The 25,997-nt window shown below is 32.7% G+C and overlaps 1 protein-coding gene across 1 annotated transcript in view; it reads left to right on the forward strand.

The window, feature by feature from the left end:
- Positions 1-10,202, forward strand: part of LOC127855888 (proteoglycan 4-like) — a 59,853-nt gene extending 49,651 nt beyond the window's left edge. Inside the window, exon 3 of the mRNA XM_052391781.1 lies at positions 9,639-10,202. Within this exon, the coding sequence (XP_052247741.1) occupies positions 9,639-10,202 (564 nt within the window). The remainder of the gene's footprint in view (positions 1-9,638) is intronic.
- Positions 10,203-25,997: the final 15,795 nt, after the last annotated feature.

The following is a 25,997-nucleotide window of genomic DNA, read 5'->3' on the forward strand; positions in this document are numbered from 1 at the left end:
TTTTAGTCCATGTTTCGTATATATGCTAGTAACTTAATTATGAAAAATGAAGAAAACAATGTAATTGGAAGAAAACCATTCAAATGTGTTTCGGCAAAATAACACACATATAAATAAAATAAAATTAAAACAACTTACACTCAACAGGGGTTAAGTCTTACATTGTGATCGAAAACAAATCATCATTTGCATTTTGTAATTTTAAAGTAAGCTTTGACTGAACTTTGTCACAATATTAAATCGTACAAACACAAATAAACATCTTGCGTCTAGTAGAAAGACAACAATGCACATATTTATATATACAAGAAGAAAATTTGCTTATACGGGTTTCGAGAACAGTATTTCGTTATCATTGGTGAAATCGCGTGCGGAAGGTTGCCATTATTGCCATCGGTCGTCACATGAAGTTATTACCAATAAAATCTTATCCATCGAAAGGCACCAAAGAAAAACTGATACTGAGTGAATAGTTTTTGTCAGGAAATAATAACTTAAAGCCATTGAGCAAGCGGGAATGTCTTTAGCGCTTATTTCTATTATGTCTCTGCAACATTCTATTGCATTTAAATGAGGAATAAACTGGAAGATGAACGATTTGGATGCAGGTACTGAGCATTTGTTTAAATTCCACTGTTGAAACCAAGAAATGTGATGGTGTCTTCATGCAGGCATATCTTTTTATTGCATGTTTCGAAAAATGGCAGTATCATTTGAAAATGGATACTACGCTAAATAAATAAGAAAGAAAAGAAAAAGAAAGAAAGGAAAGGTAACCTATCGGAGTTGGATTTCGTGCAATCAAACCTCAAAGAAAACAAAGTACCAGCTATCCAGTGTCCTTTTGTACGGAAAATCACCTTGTACTTCTGCTATTTTATCGACTGCATTTCTTTTAGCGAAAACCGTGATTTGATGGCAGGAGGTTCTTTCCAAACCGATTTTAAATCAAAATTCTGATGTTTAATGTAAAAAAATACATCTACGGAAAACTTCCTGTAACCACACATGGCATATTCGAATGTGTCGTAAGATATTTATACGTTTAAACATTGATCTTAATCGCATTAAAACAATTTTACACGATTTTACGCGTTGTATTTACCGCGAATATTAGCTCGCACTGTCCCGACTCCAAAGTTCGATTAGAATGCAAATAATAATTATTATGTATTAGTTACATTTGACTTGCTAGATTTGCTATTTGATTAACGACTGTTTTTGTTGCTGTTGGTAACGCTTGATTTAATTTTTCAAATAAATTTACATGAACATTTAAATGCTACTTCAGATTCTACTGCAGTATACTCTTTTGAATTATAACGAGGCTACTACGTCATCTGTGTAATCATTTGTTCACCACTAGTGATGCCATTTGTTGATAAACTTTGAAGAGATATAAGATATTAGATCAAAACTACTGATTATTGTAAAATAAAATGCAAGCCCGCATCACATTATTACCAGTTTTACCGATGCGTGCAGAATCGCCATAACGCACACAATTTTATTCAATCCGTAACATTACTGTTTTAAGTGTTCTTGAGCATTACACAGGTTTTTCATGTACATATGTTAACATTTTTACGTGCATAGATCTACATTCTTGACATATACAACAACTGTCGAATTTAGAGATAGTAATTTTTTTAAATACAATATATTTATCAAAAATACGATTATGCTAGTACATGTAACAATAACCAAATGTCATTGTCATTTTGCTTCTCAATCCGTTTGAAAATATACGTGAAGTTCGTGTTAACGATGCTCTCTCAGAAACATTGAGACAATTATACACGCACAGTTTGTGTCACGATATCAACATCTTTTTCTGAAAGATGGAAATAAAACTTCACTTACAGATGTCCCGTTTTAATAACATTTTGTCCAAGCAAATCAACCCGTTAATATCACACACATTCCAAATACAATGACTATATACAATGACAAGAGGGCAGTCGTAATTTGTACATTTGTTTAACCAAAAAGGAACCCCCACGAAACTCTCTACGTCGATGGGCGACCAGTGAGCAAATAGGGAACGACGGGGGAGAAATCAGCATTCTTTAATGGAATGTAAATGATTTCGTAAATAAAAGATAACCTTCCTTTGTTAATGTTTTGAGTTATAAGGATACATGTTTTTTTGTATATGAAACTTGGACGAATAGTTTAAGTGACATCGATTTGAGTGGATACTCGTCGTTTCATTTCTTTAAAAAAATCCAGCATAGAAAATCTCGCAGAATATATGCTTGTATTGCTATTGTAAGCACTCACTATGGCACAATTATCTGGTTAAAACAAGACATGTTTTAAGTGTCAAGAGACCTGTCTAATTTATTCAATAACATTCTTAACATGTTTTCAGTAAGATTAACTAGTTCGTAGAAGGGACTGCAAATGATGAAGCAGGATCGCAATAACGCTCACAATTTCATTAAATCCTTAAAATTACTGCTTTAAGTGTTCTTGTTCATTACACAGGTGTTTTAAGTACATATATTTACATTTTTTCGTGCATACATTCATGTGCATTGTCGGCTTGTGTTTTATTGTCTACTAATCAATCAACCTGCACAACTTTATTAACATTTTTATATGTACGTTAGTGTGGGTATAATAACTAATGTTCGAGAAATCATATGTATTGTTCATAGCTTCCAAACACAAAAGCTTTCAACATATATCGTTGATATTGACTAGATAAATACTATTAAAATATTGATTCACTAACATTCTAACTCGTTATGTATTAAACAATATTCCGATAACCTTTTTTCAAAAGCATAAAGATCCAATAACAATTGCACAGTACATTTCAATCTGCGACTTTACTATACTTAATGTTATATGTTGCTCTGTATAAATAACATACATGTATATAGCTAAACTAAATCACTAAATATTCACAGACCTTAAAATAATTGCCGTTAAAAGGATTCAATTTATCAATCTTATCATTCACAAAAATCAAAATATGAATCATGGAATTCTTGAATGTTGGCTTGATGTTTTGGGTGAATTTGAAAAATCTTAATGTTTTTTTATAAAACGTAAATCGGCATGTTATATAAATACTGATGTTTAGTTGCCAAAATATAATTACACTCCATAATGCGGGCGCTTTAATTATCGTATACATAGAATAACTCATTGGTATTTACAAGTAACAATACATAATTTATATAATTATATTTTCATACACCGCACATGAACATACCAAAATTAGAAGTGTGAATGATCTGTACTTGCTGTGGGTGATAATTGTACTTAATCGTTTGAGTGTTATCAAGTGTCTTATAATACAATTACTCTCGTTAAAAGAAGACTGAAACGAATCTTGAAATTCAATGCATTTTTATCTGGAATGCTTACGGAAGTGTTAATCATCTAAAATTCATTAGTTTTTATCATTTCATTTACTTAGTGATCCATCTCGACAGAATGTTCTTGAGTAAATAATCGGATAAGGCTGACCATCAACACATCTTGTTTAATCGCTGAAAGTGTGTATATAACCTGGCTAAAAGCGCATGCAGACAATGTGCACATTGTAAGTTCACCTAAATGGCAAGCCGCCTGAAGGTCCCAAGGCTCACGTCAAACTGGAGATTGAAGTTATTGTTTTAAAGATATTTTATATCTAAAACATGATACGTACATTTTGGGTTCCGTACAAAGTTTTCGATAACACCGAATAACGCATATGAAATTCATGTTTTAAATCCAAAAATTGCACTTCTAAAACAGGCGTGAAGATAGCCATTTAACACTGAAGCGATAAATATTTTCAACTGAAGAAAGATCCTCTTGAAGACATCTTAGAAATGTTTACCATCAGCACGTTTGTTTATTTTTCTACAAGATGTATTTAACCCTTTTGTACATTTGAGAACTAAATAACACGTTAAATGTTAGAAACTTGAAACTGTTCATTAGTAAAACAAAGTTCTAATTTACACTGATAACGTGCACGTGCATACAATTTTAATATGTAGAAAGAATTTACTGAAATTACTTGTGAGTGATTAACGGTTAAATAACATTAACGAATTGAGACCACGGTGTTAACGTAATTTTTATCTGCTTAAATAAGTTTTCGTTGTAACTTGGCAAAGATGATTTTGAATGACCATGAACGTAGACGCCATCTGTTATTATTGTACATTTTATTTATTGTCTAATGACATCGAAACGATTGTTTTACATTGATGTACATGTCCGTCTGTTTCGCAAACACTCTTACACATGTTATATGTCGTTATTGTTTGGTGTTTTATATCGATTTGTTAAGAATGGCGTAAACAAGTCCATAAGATTAACAAAGTTAAGATGTCGAGCCTTTGAGTGTCGCAAAGTCCTTCATATAGAGTCAAATATTTATATTTTAGGTCTACGCAAACAAGAATTTTATACCGCAAAAAGGTAACACGTTTTACCGTGTCACTATTAAGTGACAAAACTACGAGCATGAATAAAGTAAACCAAAGTTAGAAAAAAAATCACATATATACAGTATCGTTAACACGCAGTTAATATATGAGCCGTGCTCTGTGAAAAAGGGGGATTTAATGCTTGTGCGAAAAGTGTCGCCTCAGATTAGCCTGTGCAATCCGCACAGGCTAATCCGGGATAACACATTCCGCCTAAACTGGATTTTTGATAAGAAGAAACCTTTAGTAAACCAAAAATACCAATTTCAGGGAATGTATCGTCCCTGAAAATCTAATTATTTTAAGTGAAGAGATTGAAAAAAATACATATTTAATACGTCGATCTATATTTTAATGTGTATTGATGAACATAACAACAAAAACTGCTTTAAAATCGCTAATGTTTTTGCAAAACTATCGGCGAGACAAAAACAAAACTCGATGAAGTAATCAGTATCATGTACACCGTTTCTCATAATTTCGGCCCTTCTGATATTTGCAAAGGTTTGTTACTATGCGCATGTTCTTTTACTATACATAGTTTCTTAATGGAACAACAAAACTCTTCTTCATGTTTTCCTAATTATTTATTTCCCAAAAAAACGGCTTATACAACATTATTTTGATAAACCTACTTATAAACCAAAAAATTAGCTAATACAATTATGTGTAATCATAATAAACATGACCTACTTTCAAATGAAAACCGGAAACCATGAGAAAGATCATGGTAATAGTCATTGATAAACAGCAAATAAATTAATACTTTAAAATGGAAAACATTTACTTTCCAGCACTTCTTGAGGGGGTTTCGTCAAAGACTCGATACGATGAGGAGGGTCGATAATATGAGAATAAGGGATATATAACGTATGGAAGCTTCTAGGCCATAGAGGACAACATATACATGTTTTCTCTTACGCATCCTGTCGTGTCATGACATATTGCATTAGACAAGTTTACGTATATTCATCTGTCCTGAATTCCTAAAACGTTTTATCTATTTCAATGGCCGATATGCTACCCATTTCAGAGGTTGCATCACCTTCCGCGAAAGACGTCACTAAATTTGAGCTCTCGAATTTGTGTTCTGTGTATAGGTACGTTTCATCAAATAATGAATTTTAATTTCCCATCTGACATAAAGTATAATTTTCTAGACTGCATTATCTTTGCTACAAATGGCGAACCGCGTTGTCGTACAATTAGTGACATCAATCTATTGAATTGAATATAGTTATAAATCTGTTATGTGGAGTACTTGTGGCAATGCGTTTAATACACGGGTTCTTTCAGGGTTGCTTAGTGGAAATTGTCTCGCTCAATTTTATATCTTTTCCGTGAATCAAGGGTCCAGCTTTTCCTTGTCCTTTCATTAAAACTCCAATTTGCAAAAAACACGGCCATATAATACCAGTGACACGATAAATGGGATATAAAACATTGTATTTAAGCGTTAAATACAAATGCAGCTCGAACATAAGCCACGAGCATAAGTGAGCGATCCAGGTTTTAATGTTGACCGATTATACGTTTCTGTATTCAATATTCATGTAAAAAGAACATGGATGTATTAACTTATAAAATGTGCTTGTTGATTGCCCTCATTCCAAGAACATGTACTTTCATTTTATCCATATGTAAATGAGCTATACAACATTTGCCATGCTTGACTGCATTTCGACTGTATTGGATGATAATAGTGTCTTGTATGCATGCGATGCTTACCTTTTTTCAGTAGTCAACGTTTAACGGAGGGCTAATACGAGTTATAACACCGTAGCGGATCAATAATAGATAACCAACATATGCAAACAGCCTTTTATTGAACGTTTTTCAACGCATTTTATTTTATCTTAAAAAGATGAACGTTGAAACAGCAAGGCATTATAACAAAACAACTTGTTCTGCTTAAATTTATGTTTCAACACGTACGCGACTCAAATGTGCTTATATATTTGAAAATTTAAGTAGTCAACTTACAAACATAAGTTCTGGAAAAACATACGTACAAACCGTTGTATAGAATGTTTCACAAAACAACAGCTAAACTTGTCCTTAGGCGCCACCTCTTGTTCTTAGCGCCATCCCCTTGGCATTGGATATCTCTTAAGGTAAAATGCAAAACTATCCATCAGACCGGCAAGAAGCCAATGTTTTTTCTGCATGCAACATCCTGTCCATGTTCAAATCAATCGTCACATAGACAAAATGCATTAATTTGCTTTTAACAATTCTAACATGCCAAAAGTAATAAAGGTCTACACGTTTCCAAATGGGTTGTGATTGTATTTTTCTGTACATTTGTGACACAGGTGGCTAGCGTGTGGTTACAATCTTAATTAGTAAAAACATCATTTTGAATGAAAAATACTCAGATTATAACTATATATAACTATAACACACGCTAACCACCTGTGATCTGTGATTAATTAAACTTGTCTGAATCGCACTACATTGCTTGATGTTTTAAATAATGCGAACTATGTTGAAAAAAACACACATATAAAACCTACTCACCCTGTAGTTTTAAACGTGAATGTTCAAAACATAGGTCCTTAGCGCCACATCGGAAGTGGCATTGTCTCAGTTATTCTTGCACCTCAAACAGGGGGCGTCCGTGATAAACGGCTGTGCAGCATACACGTGTAGTGCTAAAGCTTTGATCATTCAACAATATAACTATTTATTCATTTACAAGAAATAACCTATTGAATAGTTAATAGCGAAACATCAACGGAACTGATTATTTCTTTAACAAACAAATATTTCTAATAAATATCGCTATTCAAAGCACCAAATAGTACTTTCCATACTTCTAAATTTAAATTGTCAGCTTATATTTAACTTAACTTCGATCATTAAAATGGGATGTACAAAAATATATTGAAATCAATTAAGATCATTTCTTATTTTATTTGTTTTCAAACGTTTCAATTAACAATAAAAGAATGGGTTTAAACAGCCGTACTGATTTGTAGTAAATGTAATACTATAAAACAATTATTTTGAAAAGTGCAAACACATTAAACGTTTAAGATTGATTAATAAAGGCTCACTTAATTGATTTAGCCAGCTGGTATTACAACAAACATGTTTCAATAACGTACCCCATTTACTGTCAGACAATTCAAAACAAATATCCACAAAAGATGCCTCACAATGTGGGTTCTGATAAAATACTTTGATAACACCTGCCTCTCAGTTTTCGTGTCTACTCCGGTCCATCGCACAATCTGACTCACATACACACAAACACGCACGCACGCTAGCACGTACGCCAGCACGCACGCTCATACACACGCACACCAGACGTAAAATTCTACTTTAGCTGCTTATCAGCGGTGTGTCTGGGCGAACCACTATTTCCGTTTGGGAACAGGATTCAAGAAAACATCTATTATAGTGACCGATGGCAATTATAATGTGTTTACTTCATCGGGAAATTTTCAAGCATCCGTGTACGTGTTAAAATGTAACTATTGACCTTGAAGATGATTGCAGTTTACTGTTAGATGTACCATCACCAGCAGATATTCGCTGATCATGTATTGGGTATCGAATGTAAATCTATGCACTTAATCTTCATAAGATATTTAAAGTTCATTAGAATTAAAAGGTATGCACTAGATCTACACTAGATCTTTGATATTAGAATGAAAATGATTAGCTATGGGGCATATCTTAATCAAAATGTCATAAAAAAACGCATAAAAGCGATGCAATCCGTTGTTAACATCTGATGCATATCTAGCTTAGAGGTATGCAGTCTGATTACTTTACATCTGAGGAAGATTTATTTTTCCAAATTTATGAATTATGATTGTAACATTTGTTATGCATAGCTGTGCATTCTGATATGCACTTCTGATGCAGATCGTACACACACCTTTCAGATTGGAAACACTGATAACGACAAAGCGATTTCCTTTGCATTTATAGTTGCATGACTGATTGACATTTTGATCTAAAAATATCTATGATTTAGAAATAAACATAAGATGAAAACTAAACGCATAACTTTGCATTATGTTTCACACATAAGCAGTTTATGGGAATAGATAGGAATCATGACGAAGACTTGGCGCATGACTTTGCTTTCTGTGTAGAACATTAATGAAGATCTACTTCAAAGCTATACATTCTAATTTTTAATATCCGATGGAGATCTTTGACATTGCTATACATATTTATTTGACCATCTGATAATGATCTAGTTCATAGATTTTCAGTCTGATTAATAAAGATCGTGTGCTCAATCAATCAATAACATCAATAATACTTTACACATGGGCATGATGTTAAAAGAAATAAGGTCAGTATTTACAGGTTTTCAATACATGTATATAATGTATTCGTATATACATTGGGTGCAACTGCCTTCTAACTAAGTTCATTTTTATATAACAGCGTGTACAACTCCACTTCAACTAGTGTTGTTGCTATGTACAGACTTCTTCTTCAAATTTTATCAAAACAATTTTTGCCGTATGTCATTTTACGGTAAATAATAATATTTCAGTATTTGCTGCTATATACCCCACAAATTTGATTTGAATTGCACATCCTTTGATAAAAATGATTAGTGCTATAATCATTAGTGTTTCATGTTTGCCTTCTACAGAAGATCTTCTTCACGGTCCATGATGATGAACTGAATAAGCAAACCTGTTTTTCTCTCCAATAAAATAAATTAGATGTTAATCAAACTTCTTGAGGTGCTAAATAGTCCTGATATTTGTTACAAATGGCTTTCTTACAATTCCCGTTTCAATGCTTAAATTATTCAAAACTTAATCCAACTTAATCTGACAGTATGAATTGCTGATGACTTTGTTTTTGTCAGCTTGGATTATTTCATGGTATATAGAGTTAGGTATGAAAACCATAACTTAAGATTATAAAATTCTACAGATAAATTATGTGACCACGTATTTATAATAATGGTTATAACAATGATAACCGGTTATCTTGTTCATAAGAGTATGATAGGCATTTTTTTCCATCATGCTGGAATCGACCAATCCCTATAAAAGTTGTTCTTCGGTCAGCTGATATTCTTGAAGGACTTTTCAAGAAAAAAAATTAAACACAGGTTTTTTTTGTCAGTATGTTTACTAAAACAAAATATATATTATATATAACTGGAGATGATCGAATTGCGCTGGGATAATCCTCAACTGATACCATGCTAACCAGTCACCGCAAACCACTGCCAACAACCAGCCAGCGCCGATTATGTTTTCTGCTTACCAGTCACCGCAAACCACTGCCAACAACCAGACAGCGACGACTATGTCTTCTGCTAACCAGTCACCGCAAACTACTACCAACAACCAGCCAGCGCCGACTATGTCTTCTACTAACCAGTCACCGCAAACTACTACCAACAACCAGCCACCGCCGACTACTTCTTCTGCTAACCAGTCACCGCAAACCACTACCAACAACCAGCCACCGCCGACTACTTCTTCTGCTAAACAGTCACCGCAAACTACTACCAACAACCAGCCACCGCCGACTACTTCTTCTGCTAACCAGTCACCGCAAACTACTACCAACAACCAGCCACCGCCGACTCCTTTTTCTGCTAATCAGTCACCGCAACCTACTACCAACAACCAGCCAACGCCGACTACTTCTTCTGCTAACCAGTCACCACAAACTACTACCAACAACCAGCCACCGCCAACTACCGCTAACAATCAACATATTCCAAATATAACTGCTACTACCGCCTTACAACCTATGAACAATTTCTAATAGCAAGACAGCCCAAATTGTCTCAAGACCCAATAATGTTCACATGTACCCGTGTAAAACTTAAGGCAGGCAAAATTTGGGATGAAGTTTAGTAGTTGACACAGACATAGATGACCTTGAAAGATTGTTGGTGTTATTGTTTGCCGAAATGAAAATGACATGTACAGAATGATGTGAGGTCACGTGTTTAAAGTGTTCCAGGAACCATTTTGACATCTGTGCGTAACGTATTCTTACCGATTTGGATACAGAAAAAAACTATAAGCTGTCAGACAGACTGTTCATGGTGATCTTTGATCCTTTTATTGCGACTATAGCATTGGGAAGAGAATTTTACAGACATTGTGGTGCACGTTTTAATGCACGGAGACTTTGTTGTAGCAGATGCCAATGCAGTCTGACTTTTCAAAACAAATAAATTGCAAGCGGAGGTAGATAACAAGAGTGAGCTTGGAATAATGCCTTGATGATTGAAATGTGTATCAAACATTCATGTACCATTATGTATTATTTGTCTTACTTACATGTATCCATTTCGTAATTCAGAAGTAAAGTTAGATTGTTCAAATGTAATTATAACCATCTTATTAAAGCTATAAATTTAGGCAGTTAACAATTTTTTCCTGGAGAAGAGATATGAGATCGATATACATATGTTTATGTGGAATTTCTTCTTTTGTCTCTTTATGAAATATGACAACAGCGTGAAATACCTTGTTTGTGTTCATATTGATGCTAGTTTTCAAAGATGTACATTTTTTACATAAATAAATGTTACAAGTTTAGTTTCATGCACTTAATGAAGCAGTTAACACATGTGAATATATTTGAAGTCGTTTGAGCATTTTCATGAAATGACTGAATACAATTCGGGGGGGGGTGCGTTACGTTGAATTCCTGAAGAAATCATGCATTTTGAGAAGTCCGTAATTGAAAAGTCATTTCAAGAAATTCCAGAATCGTTGAGGAAATTTCATACAACCCTCTTGAATTGCAGTTCTCAGTTTTAGATGCAAATTAACAGACAATTCAGTTTATGGCCTTAAATTTAAATTCAAACGGTAAAGGAAAACAAATGTATGTTTGATACGACTCATTCTAAGTAATTTTCTACAACGCGCCTTTGTTAAAACAGATAATAACTCTTACACGCTTACATATATGACGAGTGCATATAGTCAATAATAAAAAAGTTTGACAAGGTTTTCCATTAAATAATGTTTAATTAACATAAACACATAAATAACTGCAGTGACGTGAAACATAGAGTTTGATCCGTCTTATGATATGGATATGAATGTTAATGTGTTATTTATTACCTGTTGTGATATTATATATGTATACCATTTAAATTAATTCTTATCATTCAATAATTATATTGTACAAAAATGAAGTCAACTGCACTTTTCACGTGAGCAAACTAATAACGACGTTGTTCACGAATCAATGACGATTGTTAAATTGATCTAACGCACCATCACAGGGCAAGACAAATATATTGTGTATTGCTTTTTAAGGCCGTGGATAGAAAAAACTATTTCATCGACTCAACGGATGTTTCCAATATGCAATATGTATTGGAGGTTACATTAAAATCATCAAAGAAATTAAAAATATACCGGAAAATTAATCTGGTGGGAATCACGTACGCAATCGTTTACCATCAGCCACAGACGAACGGTGCGACTACTGTTATTCTCGTCTTTAATGCGTACACATTCAAAACTTTGGTCAACTTCTTAGAATTTTAAAAGGGGCCTTTTCACGTTTTTGTAAATTGACAAAATTAAATCAATTGTTTCAGATAAGCAAATTTTCTTTGTAGTTATGATATGTGTGAGGAAACAGTAATACGGAACATTTACCATGCTCTACAATACCCATTATATGAATCTTTTGACGATTTAAAAAACTTAAAATTATAAAGCGTTGCAACGCGAAACGATTGAATAATTAAGAGAGTTCTGTTGTTTTCGCATTATTTTGTGAAACTACGAGGATTTCTTAAATAAAGTACAAAATACATCACTCATTGTAAGATCATGGATGGCCGAGTGGTCTACGCTTTAGACTTTTACTCCAGGGGTCAGTGGTTCGAGCCCAGTTGAGGGTTACTTTTTTTTCTTACTTTAATTTTATTATTGTTTTTTACTGGACCTTTTTAGATCCAATGTACATTTATCAATATAAAGCATGTTATGACAAACTTCAATACATGCCAAAATCTGTGTAAAGGTCCCTTTAATAGTGTTCAAAATAAGTCCAATGCTAACAAATGTTGATGTGATGTGATACGTTCGATTATTCGGATAAATTTCCTATTCACTTGAAAGTGATCGAACGCCTCATCTTATATTTCTCGGCGTTAGGCAATATATATCAATACATCATTGCTCGAAATGACGTCGTCTAAACAACGGCCGGTTGCTATAGGAAAAACAACTTGCAATCAGTAATATTAATGGACTATATTTTTTCACTCATTGGCGACTGAATGGCATTCATAAAATCTAACCCAAACTCTGGAAAATTAGGATGAAGCTATTCAGAAATAATTAAGTTGATTTATTTGTAATTTTTGGACGGTTCAAGTCAAGTCAAGTAATATTTATTTTATAAAGTCGGGGTTTTAAACATGATAAAACACAAGCTCTGAAGAGCTTTTAAAGCCGTTTGTCATTGATAGGGTTATATATATATCTTCTTGTTAGGAGAAACAAAATGAGACTTTCGTATACAGCTAAAACATATACTAAATGTACCAAACCATTTGACACGTTTTCTCATCTACACTTGATTTGGAATTTTATAACTTAACGATGCATTTGTTTGTACCAAAATGTTCAAAACATGGCGATTTTTTTCTCTGACTACGTACTGGAAGAATATAAGCCCTGTCAGGTCCTTTACACGTTTAATCGTTACACGTCAAAGTCGGTTTCTCATTATATTCGCTAGGTTTAATTTAAACCAGGCCCCGTGTTCACACTGCATTTTTGCAATCGAAAATCGATTTTGCTTGTCATTGAAAATGGATTTCCATTGTAGTTGATATGCAAAAATGAAAATCGATGTCAGTAAAAATCGATTTTCGATTGCAAAATCGTTTTGTGAACACGGGGCCTGAATCGACTTTCGTTTCCAGATATGTTTCTATTTTTAAATCCTTCACAACTGATGTAAAAAATAGCGTTGTGACATGCTTTAGCTAGGCTAATTTATCTTCAGTTGAATGAATCATTACCGTATAAAAAAAACAATTAAATACAATGTGTGTTCTTAAAACCTTGTTCTGTGTGGAAAAGCGTAATTCATCATACACAACAACAGTTGCGGCAGTAGAAGCAACAACAAATACAATGCTACTCATAACTTAGTCAATTGGTTTGCTAATTGTAGAATTTCGAGAGAAAGTTGCGCGATCAGAAGGATTGATATTATTCGTGCAAAGTTCTTCCTATGATGCAATGAGCTAATTGCAAATCAACACATTACAAAATAAATTGCAGCTTCAAGAAAAGATACATTAATCTGGAGTCATCAAAATATATGTACTAGGCATGGAGAGTTTACAATGATATGAAAGGGCACGAACCTTACTTTCACCCAGATTTAGTCACAAACAACACGCGAAAATGCAACTTTATCTCAATGCATCACCATTCGAATCACACCGTTAAAGTACAATAAGTCTGATGTAAACCAGAGCAACATAATTGTATTTTGAGTCATAATGAACAAGTGTATAAACTACAACCGTTTTTTTATTCAACAGAGTGTATCATATACATACAAATAAACGGTTATATGTTTACCGATTTACAGTGTTCCTCTGCATACTGAATGTGTTGTAATTCTTACCCTAGCATATACATCGAATTCAATTACAAACAAGCATACGTTGATGGTGAGACGACAAGAATGTAACCTAGGGAAATATCACGTTTTTATATTGTGTATAAACAATTATTTAAACTTATTAATACAAGCAACATTAACTGTCCGTTTATCCCAACTCATGCACACAAATACAATAGTTCAATGCTTACTTCTTTTATTGTAAAATGTCTTACACAAAGTTATTCCATTGATCGTATAGAATCCATTCATTATATATTGAAAAGATTGGTCAGATTCCACAGATTGTCCACAGAGCTTTTATTGTCATATTTAGTAGACTTTTTTATCAATTGGTCTCAAAGGAACTATTTATTTATGCTGCTGGCTATGTGGTAGTTTATCGTTATTCTCGGAACTGAAGGAAATCCCGTCAAAGTATTTCACGCTAAACTCGGAAACTAGAAATAAATCATACTTAACTAAAACACACATTTTAAGTATTTTTTCGGCGTTTGCTTAAACATTTTTTAAATACGACATAAAATTATATATTTGTATAACCTGTTCAATAGTTAGTTGATCATTATGCGTAACACAGTTATTGATTATAATTGTAATCGCTAAATATGTATATTACATTTGTAATTATAGTAACCAATGCATAATTAAGACTTTTATCATACAACTAGATTGATATCTGCCTGATCTAACGGTGCATGTTACATTTTTATATCATGTTAAACAGGAAGTTCATATATCAGTCCATGTGTTTTATAAGATCATACTACTAAAACTTAACAAATAAGTCATATTGTATTGTACAACTAAATCAGATTCATGAAAACAAACCATTTGATATTAATATGTATTACATTTTATCCATAGAAAGACAAAAAGGGTTATATATAAAAACCTTTCAAAATATAAAGAATTAGTTATTGCTCGTGAAGTAATGTAAGATAAAGACACGCCTGCCTATGCAAATGTCAAAGGTAAAAAGACGTGTTAAAATTTCAGCACCAAATATAAATAGACAAAAACAAAGACAAATAAAATAAAACAATAAAAAATATCGAAACAATAAAAACACTATAGCTATCAATTAATAATAGAACTCAATGTAACATGTATTAAATAATTTTATTTTAAATACACAGTTGTAACATAATTAATAATAAAACTAAATGAAGTAGGAAGAATAATTTTATTTTTAGGTTAAATATTTGGTCTGCTGCAGTTTGACAAATTTTCTACAGAATTGCTTTGGAAAACAATAAATATACATCTTTTGAGTGAGTCGTTATGTAATACAAATACTTTTCCAACTAGTTTGGCATTAATTTGAGTGGGTTTAATAAGCCATTTGATGACAGCACGAAAGAACTGTAAATTTGAATTAAATTAATATGGAAGTCATTGCTAAAATAAAACAATAACTAAAAACAATGAAAACATATCAGACCAGGACTTCAAAATCACAACAGAAGACTTACATCTTGGTAAGCCCCGCCGTTACATAAGCCTACGCCTTGCATAATATACAACAAAACGATCAGGCAGTAACCTCTTATTCTCTATATTTATTGTGTAGAAATCATGTTGAAGACAGGTGAAATTACATAAACCTGTTGATGTTCCTAAGGATAAAAAAATGCTAAATACACTTGCTACTAGTTAATTTGTTTAAAACCAGATCTCTTGTGATGCTTTCATACATTTGATTATAATCTTAATGCTGGGTTAAACTAACGCTATGTACTCAAAAATGTACAAAAAACCTTCCTCATTAGAAGTTCGTTTTATATATGACAGTCACTAAAATAGACTCTACGATTTCTTAGTTTTCGTAAAATGGTAGGTAGTTGAGCTTGAAATACAAACACATGACAAAAAGATATATTTTCACATTTGCCAGCTGCTTGCTGAAGAACAGCACAATCTTTTTATGACTCATCACCAGGTGGAACTCATTTGATCCATAACACCAAAGCAATTAAAATAGGTACATTATATATGACTCTAATATAAACCTAATAAATAGAATATGTAATGAAGACATATTACAATAAGTATCAAATGGGATGTTTTATGTTCAATAGAGGAAACCGATGTGAAGTAATCGCTGTATTTATATGATTTACCATGATCGCTCTCCCTTGATATCTAAGGGTGTGTTACCTTCAATTACACATTTCTAAACTTTGATATAGTAATGCTTCTTTTTCTTTATTATACGTTCAGTTCGATCTTATGAATGCGTTCTTGATGACAAGAATGAAGGATAACAGTTTGAATATCCTTTAACATGGTTAATAACGAGGGTTATTTTCCGAATAAATCGCCGTTGTTTTCTCTATGGTCAGTGTAGAAATACGGTGTTTATAAAAAGCAGTAAATACAGCAAATGTTCATAACTTAACACTCATCATTGATAAACTAACTGACTTACTTATAATCGACGACAAATCGGCGACATACCATGCACCGTCTGTGGAATGTGACTGAATGTGAATTTGTAAACCTTAATTATTTTGATCACATGGTACAATTTTGTATTGACCATCGGGCAGTTTATATGTACGTTATTTTGTTTATATAAAAAATTACATTAAGATTTATTTTAATGTGTATTCAGCATCAGTTTACAATGTGTTTTTAAAACTAATCAAAAGAAATATTTAATAATTGTATACACAAACTAATTGCTGTGTGGACTCTTCACGCGTAACAAATAACACCTGTTTGTAATACATATATATCCAACCTGATTCTGATAATTTTACGATTTATCTCGTGAAAAAAGAACAAACAAACAGTGTTTGTTTAAACTTTTTTGTCCCGTATATATATTGTTATTTTGAATGTTGATCGCCATTGCGTGGTGGATATGACGTCCGCCTAGCGATCGGTTCGATCAAAACAGTGGGAGTGTTCTTCGACAAGGAGGAAAGCCAGGCATTTTATTGTTGTATACTCGCAATTTCATCATTTTGTTGAGACTAATTACTGACGTACCATTCATGTTTCAAGCAAGACCTTTATTGGTAACTTTTTCTATAAATATATCATTCTACCAACGATACAATGATATTAAGGTGTGGGTGTAGATTCGCGTGAAATAATCACGGAAATAAAATTGACAAATAAAGGCACAGATGTTTCCACTACTCAGATGTGATGCAAGTTAATGAAATGCTTTAATTATCTTATGTAATCAAGTCTGGTTTAATAAGAGTGTGCCTTAAGATTTATTTGAAATAAAAAACATTAATTCTTGAGAAAGCTCTTCTGTAATATTATTTCGTAAATAATATAATATATTCTCCTTAGCTTCTATAGGAAATCGGTCTTCTGTAATATTATTTCGTAAATAATATAATATATTCTCCTTAGCTTCTATAGGAAATCGGTAACTAATCTCTATAAGAAATCGGTTATTAAATATGACCGTAACATTCTTTAACAGTAAATTATTGTTGTTTCGGTACCTACACCATATTCGGAAAATCGTCTCGGAGTGTGAACTTGTTTTCTGTATAGGTAAGTTAGTTATTTATCACACATGCACACAGTTTTTTTTATATATTAACACCGATTTAACAAAGGCAAACATTAATTTGTATTGTCTCAAAACACCAATATCTGAATTGGTGGGTTTTAAAATCAGCTGACCCACATATTCGCAATTCGGTCGAGTGTTGCAAACCAAACTGTTTCGCCTAGTTATGTTTATTTTACAATGATATGATTTTTAACATACGTGCATTGCCTTCTTTTAATGTGCACAACATAAGTAGCTTTCATGTTTAGAAAACCATACTATTAAATAAGTTATGATGGAAAGGCATCTGAAAGGTATCAACTATTTCACGCATTGATTTCATTTAATATAATTTAAATAAACACAAGAAGGTTCCTTGTTTGTAAAATATACTTCTTTATTAGTTATTATACAAAAAGCATCTGAATAGATTCAACTGTTTAACGCATGGATGTCACTAAATTTTATTTAAATACACACATATGTCGCCCAAATATGTATGCACGGAATACGTTCAGGACTTAATCCGTTTGGGTTTCTTAATACACAATGTCTTATCACGTAAAACAATAATGAAAACAAATTAATAAAACAATTGTATCAATTATACACATTGCAATCGCCAGATGGAAAATAATGCAAATGAACAGAGCAAATCACGGTAATTTCCCGCGCTAGTACAAACAATCATGTTCCAAGAAAAATTAGTTTTTCAATATATCACGAGCCTATTGATGTGTCTTGAACAGAACGTAAAATATCTCAATTGAAACTAGTTACTCAAGAACTTCCTCGCGAGATAGCCCTCGCTAAATGCATGAGACAGTAGAAGTTTATACAAACTCACATATATGCACGGGATTGTTCTTTAAATAAGAAATATCCGGTGGTCAAAATAATTACATTATTTATTCATTCTCAATTAAGCTCAATCAGTTAATGTAACTAGTTCGTAGAAGGGGCTACAAAATGATTTACAACAATATAAATCCAAGATAAATATGAAACGTCTTCATCGAAAGTTCTTTTAATTGTTTTTATCGCAACGAATTGTTAGAAATTGTCTGATGACGATCGCCATTGAAATATGGAGTATTTATTCAAAAGCATTCTATCTAAAAAGCAATAAGTAAATGCTACTTGTAACTTGTACAGGGCGTATAAATTACCGACAACAATATATAAGCCGCAGCGGGTTTATTCAGGGCGTATAAATTACCGACAACAATATATAAGCCGCACCGGGTTTATTCAGGGCGTATAAATTACCGACAACAATATATAAGCCGCACCGGGTTTATTCAGGGCGTATAAATTACCGACAACAATATATAAGCCGCACCGGGTTTATTCAGGGCGTATAAATTACCGACCGGGTTTATTCCATGTGCATCAAGTATCGACCTAGATAAGCCTGTGCAGTCAACACAGATAAGATAAGATAAGATAGTTTATTGAAGTCTCATCATCATGTACCTAGTAAAACAAAGATCAAATAGCTTTAAAACATAGTACATAAATGCCACTCACAATTGAGTTATAAGAGACTATACATATTCTAAAAATACAATTCAACGTCAATAGCTTAAACTTTATGAACATATTTCACTACAACAAATGAGAATGTTGTTCAGTTGTTCAACTTCAAATAGCGGTTTTAATAAATACAAAATATATAAGTGTAAGATAAATATTAGATCTACTTGCAATGGGTGTTATAAAGTGTCTAACAGGCTAACCAGGGACGACACTTGTATGTTGGTCCGGTTTTGGCGGAAGGTGTCGGCCTTGAATAGCATGTGCGGACGTCAAATGCTAATCTGTGTCGATAATTTACGCGTTTGCATTAAGTACGAATTTCTCATAGCGCGGTTCATATAATTGACACGTCTTACCGGAACGGTCTAAATATGATTTTGAACAGAGCGTATGTTCGAAGTTGTTGGCTCTGAACTCTCTCACACACGCTCAGAGAAGAGAGGATCATAATTGGTAATATTGGTTTGAGCAAGTGATGTTTTCGACGATTGCATGGTAAAAATATTACTCCATAGATGACACGACGTAAAGAATGAACAAGTTTATCTATGAATCGTCCATTTAACGTAAGGCTGTTATCATGTGAGTGTACATCGATAACAATGGCAGATGGAAAATAATTACATCGACATTGACATCTCATTGGGTTTGAAGCAACCCCTAATTTATTGAATGTAATTTATCATAAGTATGAGCCTGGCAAATCAGTACACAGCCTGGTACCGGCTGATTGTGGTTTTAGTTTTCAATATGCTTTTGATACCATAATATTGTTTTTAATTAAAACTAAAGTAATTAATTGTTGTTGTTTTTTCTCATTCCTCGTTTAATATAACACCTCACGTTTAATTTGAGGAGAACACTTTGTTACTCATGTGTTCTGACCATTAATTTTGAATGTGTCGACCGTAAAGTGATTTCGTTTATCATGTTTATTCAGCCCACTGCGTGTTTTACGCGCATTTTTGTACAATACCGGGAGGTCACGGATTCCATCCCCACCGTGAGAGCGTTCTTTAGATCTCCCCCAAAGACTCCAAGTTCTGGTTCTAGGCCCAGGAAACGGAGAGTGTTTAAAGAAGCCTTAGACTTTCGATGCAATCGAGCTAAATTAAATAGGTTTAAACTAAACAAATAATTATCTCCTCCATGGGTCTAATATTCAAACCCAGTCGAGTATTAATTTAGATATGTTCACAATTCAGAGAGAAATTTGTCCCAGAAGTTCGAAAGCAGTAGATTACATATTCTAAGCACTTATATGAGAACGTTGCTATGAACCTCTTGAATTGCAGTTATAAGGTTGAGGCGCATGGCCTTGCATGTTAGTGTAAACGGTTAAGGAATAAGTTCAAAATATTTTATGTTAGTTTCGACTCATGTTAATCATTTTTCAACAGTGCAATTTTGTTATAATTAGATAATAATCCTATAAGCTACACATATGAATAGGTTATATGGTCAATAATATAAAAGTTTTGCAAGGTTTTTCATTAAAATATTGTAATTAATATATAAACATGAATAACATGAACTGCAGTGACGTCGATTCTAGCGTTTGATCAGTCTATTGATATGCACATATACATATACAATATCCCATAAACTTATTGCTTTGATAAAAATATAAAGAAACAGAAATATAATTGTGATCCTCCATAGTTTGCATCTTCATTAACACTCAGGTTGAGAGGAAATATTTTGTTTAAAATACTTGTTTATTTGTAAAAAACATGTTTATATACAATTTCTGAATTGTACACATGATTTATTCATTGTAAATACCAACTGTGCAGATTAATAATAATCGTACGTTTAACACTACCTCTTTGTAGCCTAGCAGCAAGTGGATGCCGATAAATTAATTTCTTACCTGCATTGCTATTTTTGTATTTATACAATTTAAGTAAATTCGTTTCACTCAAGAATCATATTGCACACAAATATAGTCAACTAAACTTCAACTCGATTCTTTAAGTGAGCAAACGAATACCATTATTGTTCTCGAATCAGTGACGCCAATTTAATTGATCTAACGCACCATAAAAGTGAGACTTGTACTTTATAAACTTGTTGACTTCTACGACATTTTAGGAGTATTCCACACATGAACCAGTAACACACGCAAACAATTGTGTAAGGACGTTCCATAATTCTTATAAATTTGCTTGAAAGTGATCGAAAGCTTAAATTTATATTTCTCGGTGCTAGGGAATATATATCAATACATCATTACTTGAAATGACGTCGTATTAACAACGTCCGATCGCTATGGGAATCAATACTTGCAATCAGTCACATCCATGAGCTTTATGTTTCAATTAATTGACAACTCAAAACATGTATCATTCACAAACTCTGAACCCAATCACAAAAAGCTTAAGACGGAGCTATTCTTCAAGAATTAACTTGATTGATCTCATTGGTGGAAGTTTGCATTTGTACTCGCTAACGTGTCTAATTCAAATCCTTTATATACCAAACAACTTAACACATTTTCCTCATCTTAACTTGATTGCGAGTATCAATTGTATTGCTTAACAATATACTTGTTTATAGCAAAAACATGCCCATTATTTTGTGCTCTGACTCACGTACTGGATAAATCTCTGGACTGTCAGGTCCTTTCAGCGTTCAATATTTGAATTGTATATTTGGTGGCTATTTGATTTGAGGATATTTGTTACGTGTTATTTAAACACGAATCTAATTTCATTTCCATATATGTGACTTTTTGAAAATACTAAAACACTGTTGGAAAACAGTTGTACTGACCTGATTAAGCTTGGCTAAGAAAACTTTCGGCGAATTACAAATACTGTATGAACACGATAATTGTTAAATACAGCATGTGCTCTTAAAAACTTGTTCTCTGCGCATAATCGGAAACATCATCATCAACAACAACAACGGCAATAAAACCAGCGAAAACATCAACAAATACAATAAGTTTGAATTGATAAGATATTAAATTTGGTTGATAATAGTAGAATTTCGGAACAAACTTGCAAGATCAAAATAAGATTAATATTATCAGAGTAACGTTAGTGATTGAATGGACTTATTGTAAATCATATCGACACAGAGCATAAGCAATTGTAAGCCACAACAACGTATACATAAAATAAATGGAATAACTAACATCAACACATCTATAGAAGACACCGAGGGTACAAAACAATGTAAAGGGCCGTGAACCTCACGGTTGACCCCGATTTGCCCACAAACAATACGCGAAAATGAAACGTCATCTCAAAGCATCACAATTGGAAACACGGAGCACTTATTAAGAAAAGCGAGCTGTACTGACACGTGGAAGCTCTGTAGAAGACCAAAAATTCCTTCGTACCTCCGTACTCAAAACGAAGACGTTATTTTAGAATTTTTAGAATTTTTGATGTACTAATGGAGCTCACTTAATACGAGTTTTGTTAAATTGCAATGTATAGCAATTATTGCATGGACTTTCTTTCATTAAAATATTCATAAATAGGAAAGGAAAGAAAATTATGGTCATTCATATTTTGCACCTTTATTAACACTCAGGTTGAGAGAGGATATATATGTTTTCAATATGTGTTTATTTATGAAAAACATTAATATATTACAATTAACAAATTGTACTCATGATTTATTCATTGCTTACACCAACTTAATTAATTGTTATAGTTTATTTACCTTGCCTTGCAGCAAGAGGATGTGAATGCGTTAGTTTGTTACCTGTATTGCTATTTTAAATGCACACAATTTAAGTAAATTCGTATCATTCACAAATCATATTGCATAAAAAGTAGTCAACTAAACTTCAAAACGATTCTTTACGTAAGCATGCAAATACCAATATTGTTCTCTTATCAGTGACGCCCGTTTAATTGATCTAATACACCATCATATTGCACGAAAGATGTTGTTTATTGCTTTTTTCGAGGCCATGACCAGCACAAATGATGCGTTTTTTTCCAACTGATATTGTCAATATTCATTCAAACATTATTGAATTGAAATCCTCCCAGGCATTTTAATAGAACAGACCGGAAATGGATTTTCTCACTCAATAACAGTACACGCAATAATACACTTGAACAGTCATATAACCACGGTGCGACTACTGTTATTCTTGTTGTCGAAAACGTACACATTAAAACGTGTTTGACATTTTAGGAGTATTGCACACATGAACCAGTACCTCACACAAACAACGTGTGATCTGAAACGTTCAATAATTCTTATACATTTTCTATTTAATTGAAATTTTTTCAAAGCTACACCTCATATTTCTCGGTGCTCGGCAATATATAGCAATATATCATTGTTTCAAATGACGTCGTCTTAACAACGTCCGGTCGCTATGAGAAACAATACTTGAAATCCGTCACATCCGTGACCATTATGTTTCAATTGATTGATGACAGAATATTGCTCACACAATCTAAACGAAGAAAACTTTCGATAAAGCTATTCTTAAATAATTAATTTGATTTATCTTATTTTGTGGAATGTTCTATTTGTAATCGCTAGTGTTTTTGTTTAATTTCCTCTTTTAAGAGTAACAATTACGATACCATCGTTAATAGATAATCAAAATCTTTAGTGTACCAAACATCTTGACGCGTTTTCCTAATCTAAACTTGATTTTTTACTATCAAAATTATGACTTCATGATGCATGTGTTTGTTCCAAAATGGTCCAAACATGCCGATTATTGTGTTTTCTGCCTTACGTCCTGGAACAATGCCAACACTGTCAGGTCCATCAGATGTTCAACAATTTACACGGAATATTTGATGACTATGTGGGTTGATGATTTTCGGCATGTGTAATTCCAACCTGATCGGCTTTCATTCCAGATATATAAATTATGTTAAGTATTTAACAACTGTTTTACAACAGGGCGTTTTGAAATGCTTAAGCTTGGCTAAGAAAAATTCCGGTTAATTATTCTTTACCGCATGACAACAATGATTTTAAAATACAACATATGCTCTTAAAAGTTTTGTGTATGTGCATAATCGGACAATTCATAAACAGCAACAGCTGCGGCAATAGAACGAACAAAAAGCATCATCAGCAATTACAATACTGTTTATAAGTAAGTCAATTTGGTTAATAATGGTAGAATTTTTCATTTAACATGCACAACCTAAAGAAGATTAATATAATCAGTGCAAAGTTATTACAACGATGCAATGGACTAATTGCAAATCATTAAGAACTTAAACAAATGACAGCCACAAAAACATATAACCTCTATAAAAAATAATGACAGACAGACAGACAGACAGACAGACATAGTTTATTCAGACTTATACAATAGTACATCGTCTTAATACTAAAAAAACACATCATATTCTGTCACCTGAATGCGAATAATAACATAACATTATATAACATAAAATAAATACAAATAAACATAATATATGGTAAGAACACATAAGTTCTAACGAGGGGTGGTGAAATCTATTCAACAGTATTGTTTAGGATTGTATTTCTTACAACTAGAGCTTCTTTTATATATTTGCATACATTGGAAATTACTAATATATCACAAGAAACTAATAATTTGTGAAATTTATACACAGATGGATTAATATAATATGTATTCCTTATATATTTTTTTCTTAAATCGATGTAACATCGGCATATGCATATAAAATGATATTCGTCTTCTAAATCAGTGTCATTACAACATAAAACAATATCGTTCATTGCGTGGAATATTGTGTTGGGCATATCTGCCAGTTTGAATTCTCAACGGGTGTGCAGAGACTCTTATTCTTACAAAAAATAAACGCAGACGTCTAGGAAGTAAGTCCAAATATTCTTCATATTCAAAAGAGGTTTTAAAAACTTTATACATATCTAATACAGGACTGCTATTCAGTTTACCATACCACTCTTGTCTAAAATTGTCAACAAGTCTACATTTGAATTCTCTAATAAAACTATTTATTTGCACAACATTTGGATTTTTAAATACATAACCAAATCCATAATTATTTAACATGTTTTTGACATGTGAGACCCAATTTGTAAAACCGTTATTACGATCGTTTAAAGCTTGTTTGTAAACAATTTGCATAATAATATTTTCACTGGTTAAAATTTTAAACCAATATTTTATAATTTTTACAAACCTGTTTACATACAATGGATATCTACCTAATTCTCCATAAACAGCAACATTACATGTATTTATTTTAACCTGAAGTAATCGTTTGCAAAATTTTAAATGTATGCGTTCAATGTCATCTGACTTGTTAAAACCCCCTACTTCTGCGGAATAATTTAATATGGAACCCACAAAAGAGTCAAACAACTGACATAATATTTTTGGTTTAATATCGAAGTCATGGCATTTTATCAACAATGTATTCATGGCTTTAAGGGCTTTACCAATCAAATGTTCTTGGTTTAATTTAAAACTTCCAGTATAATTTAGTACTGTGCCTAAATAATTAAAGTTATCAACAACTTCAATATCATTACCATTGTATGCCCATTTTTCATTTTGTTTTAAACCTCCTCTCTTCCGAAACACCATAATTTTCGTTTTAGCAGTGTTTACATTTAAACTCCAAGAATTGCAGTATAAATATAATCTATCTAAATATGACTGGACTTCAGCAGGTGACTTGCCTAAAATGGCCATGTCATCAGCAAATAATAGTAAAATCATCGTAATATCATCTATACTAAAACCAGAGTTAATGTTGTCTTGTAGGTACAGTTCAAGATCTTCAACAAATAAAGAAAACAAAATCGGCGACATAACTTCACCTTGCCTCAGTCCAACCGCATACCTAAAATAATCTGAATACGATGAACATGATTTAACACGCGACTTAACATATGCATACATATCCTTCACTATTCTA

Source organism: Dreissena polymorpha, chromosome 13 (assembly GCF_020536995.1).
Source record: "Dreissena polymorpha isolate Duluth1 chromosome 13, UMN_Dpol_1.0, whole genome shotgun sequence".
Classification (NCBI taxonomy): Eukaryota; Metazoa; Mollusca; class Bivalvia; order Myida; family Dreissenidae; genus Dreissena; species Dreissena polymorpha.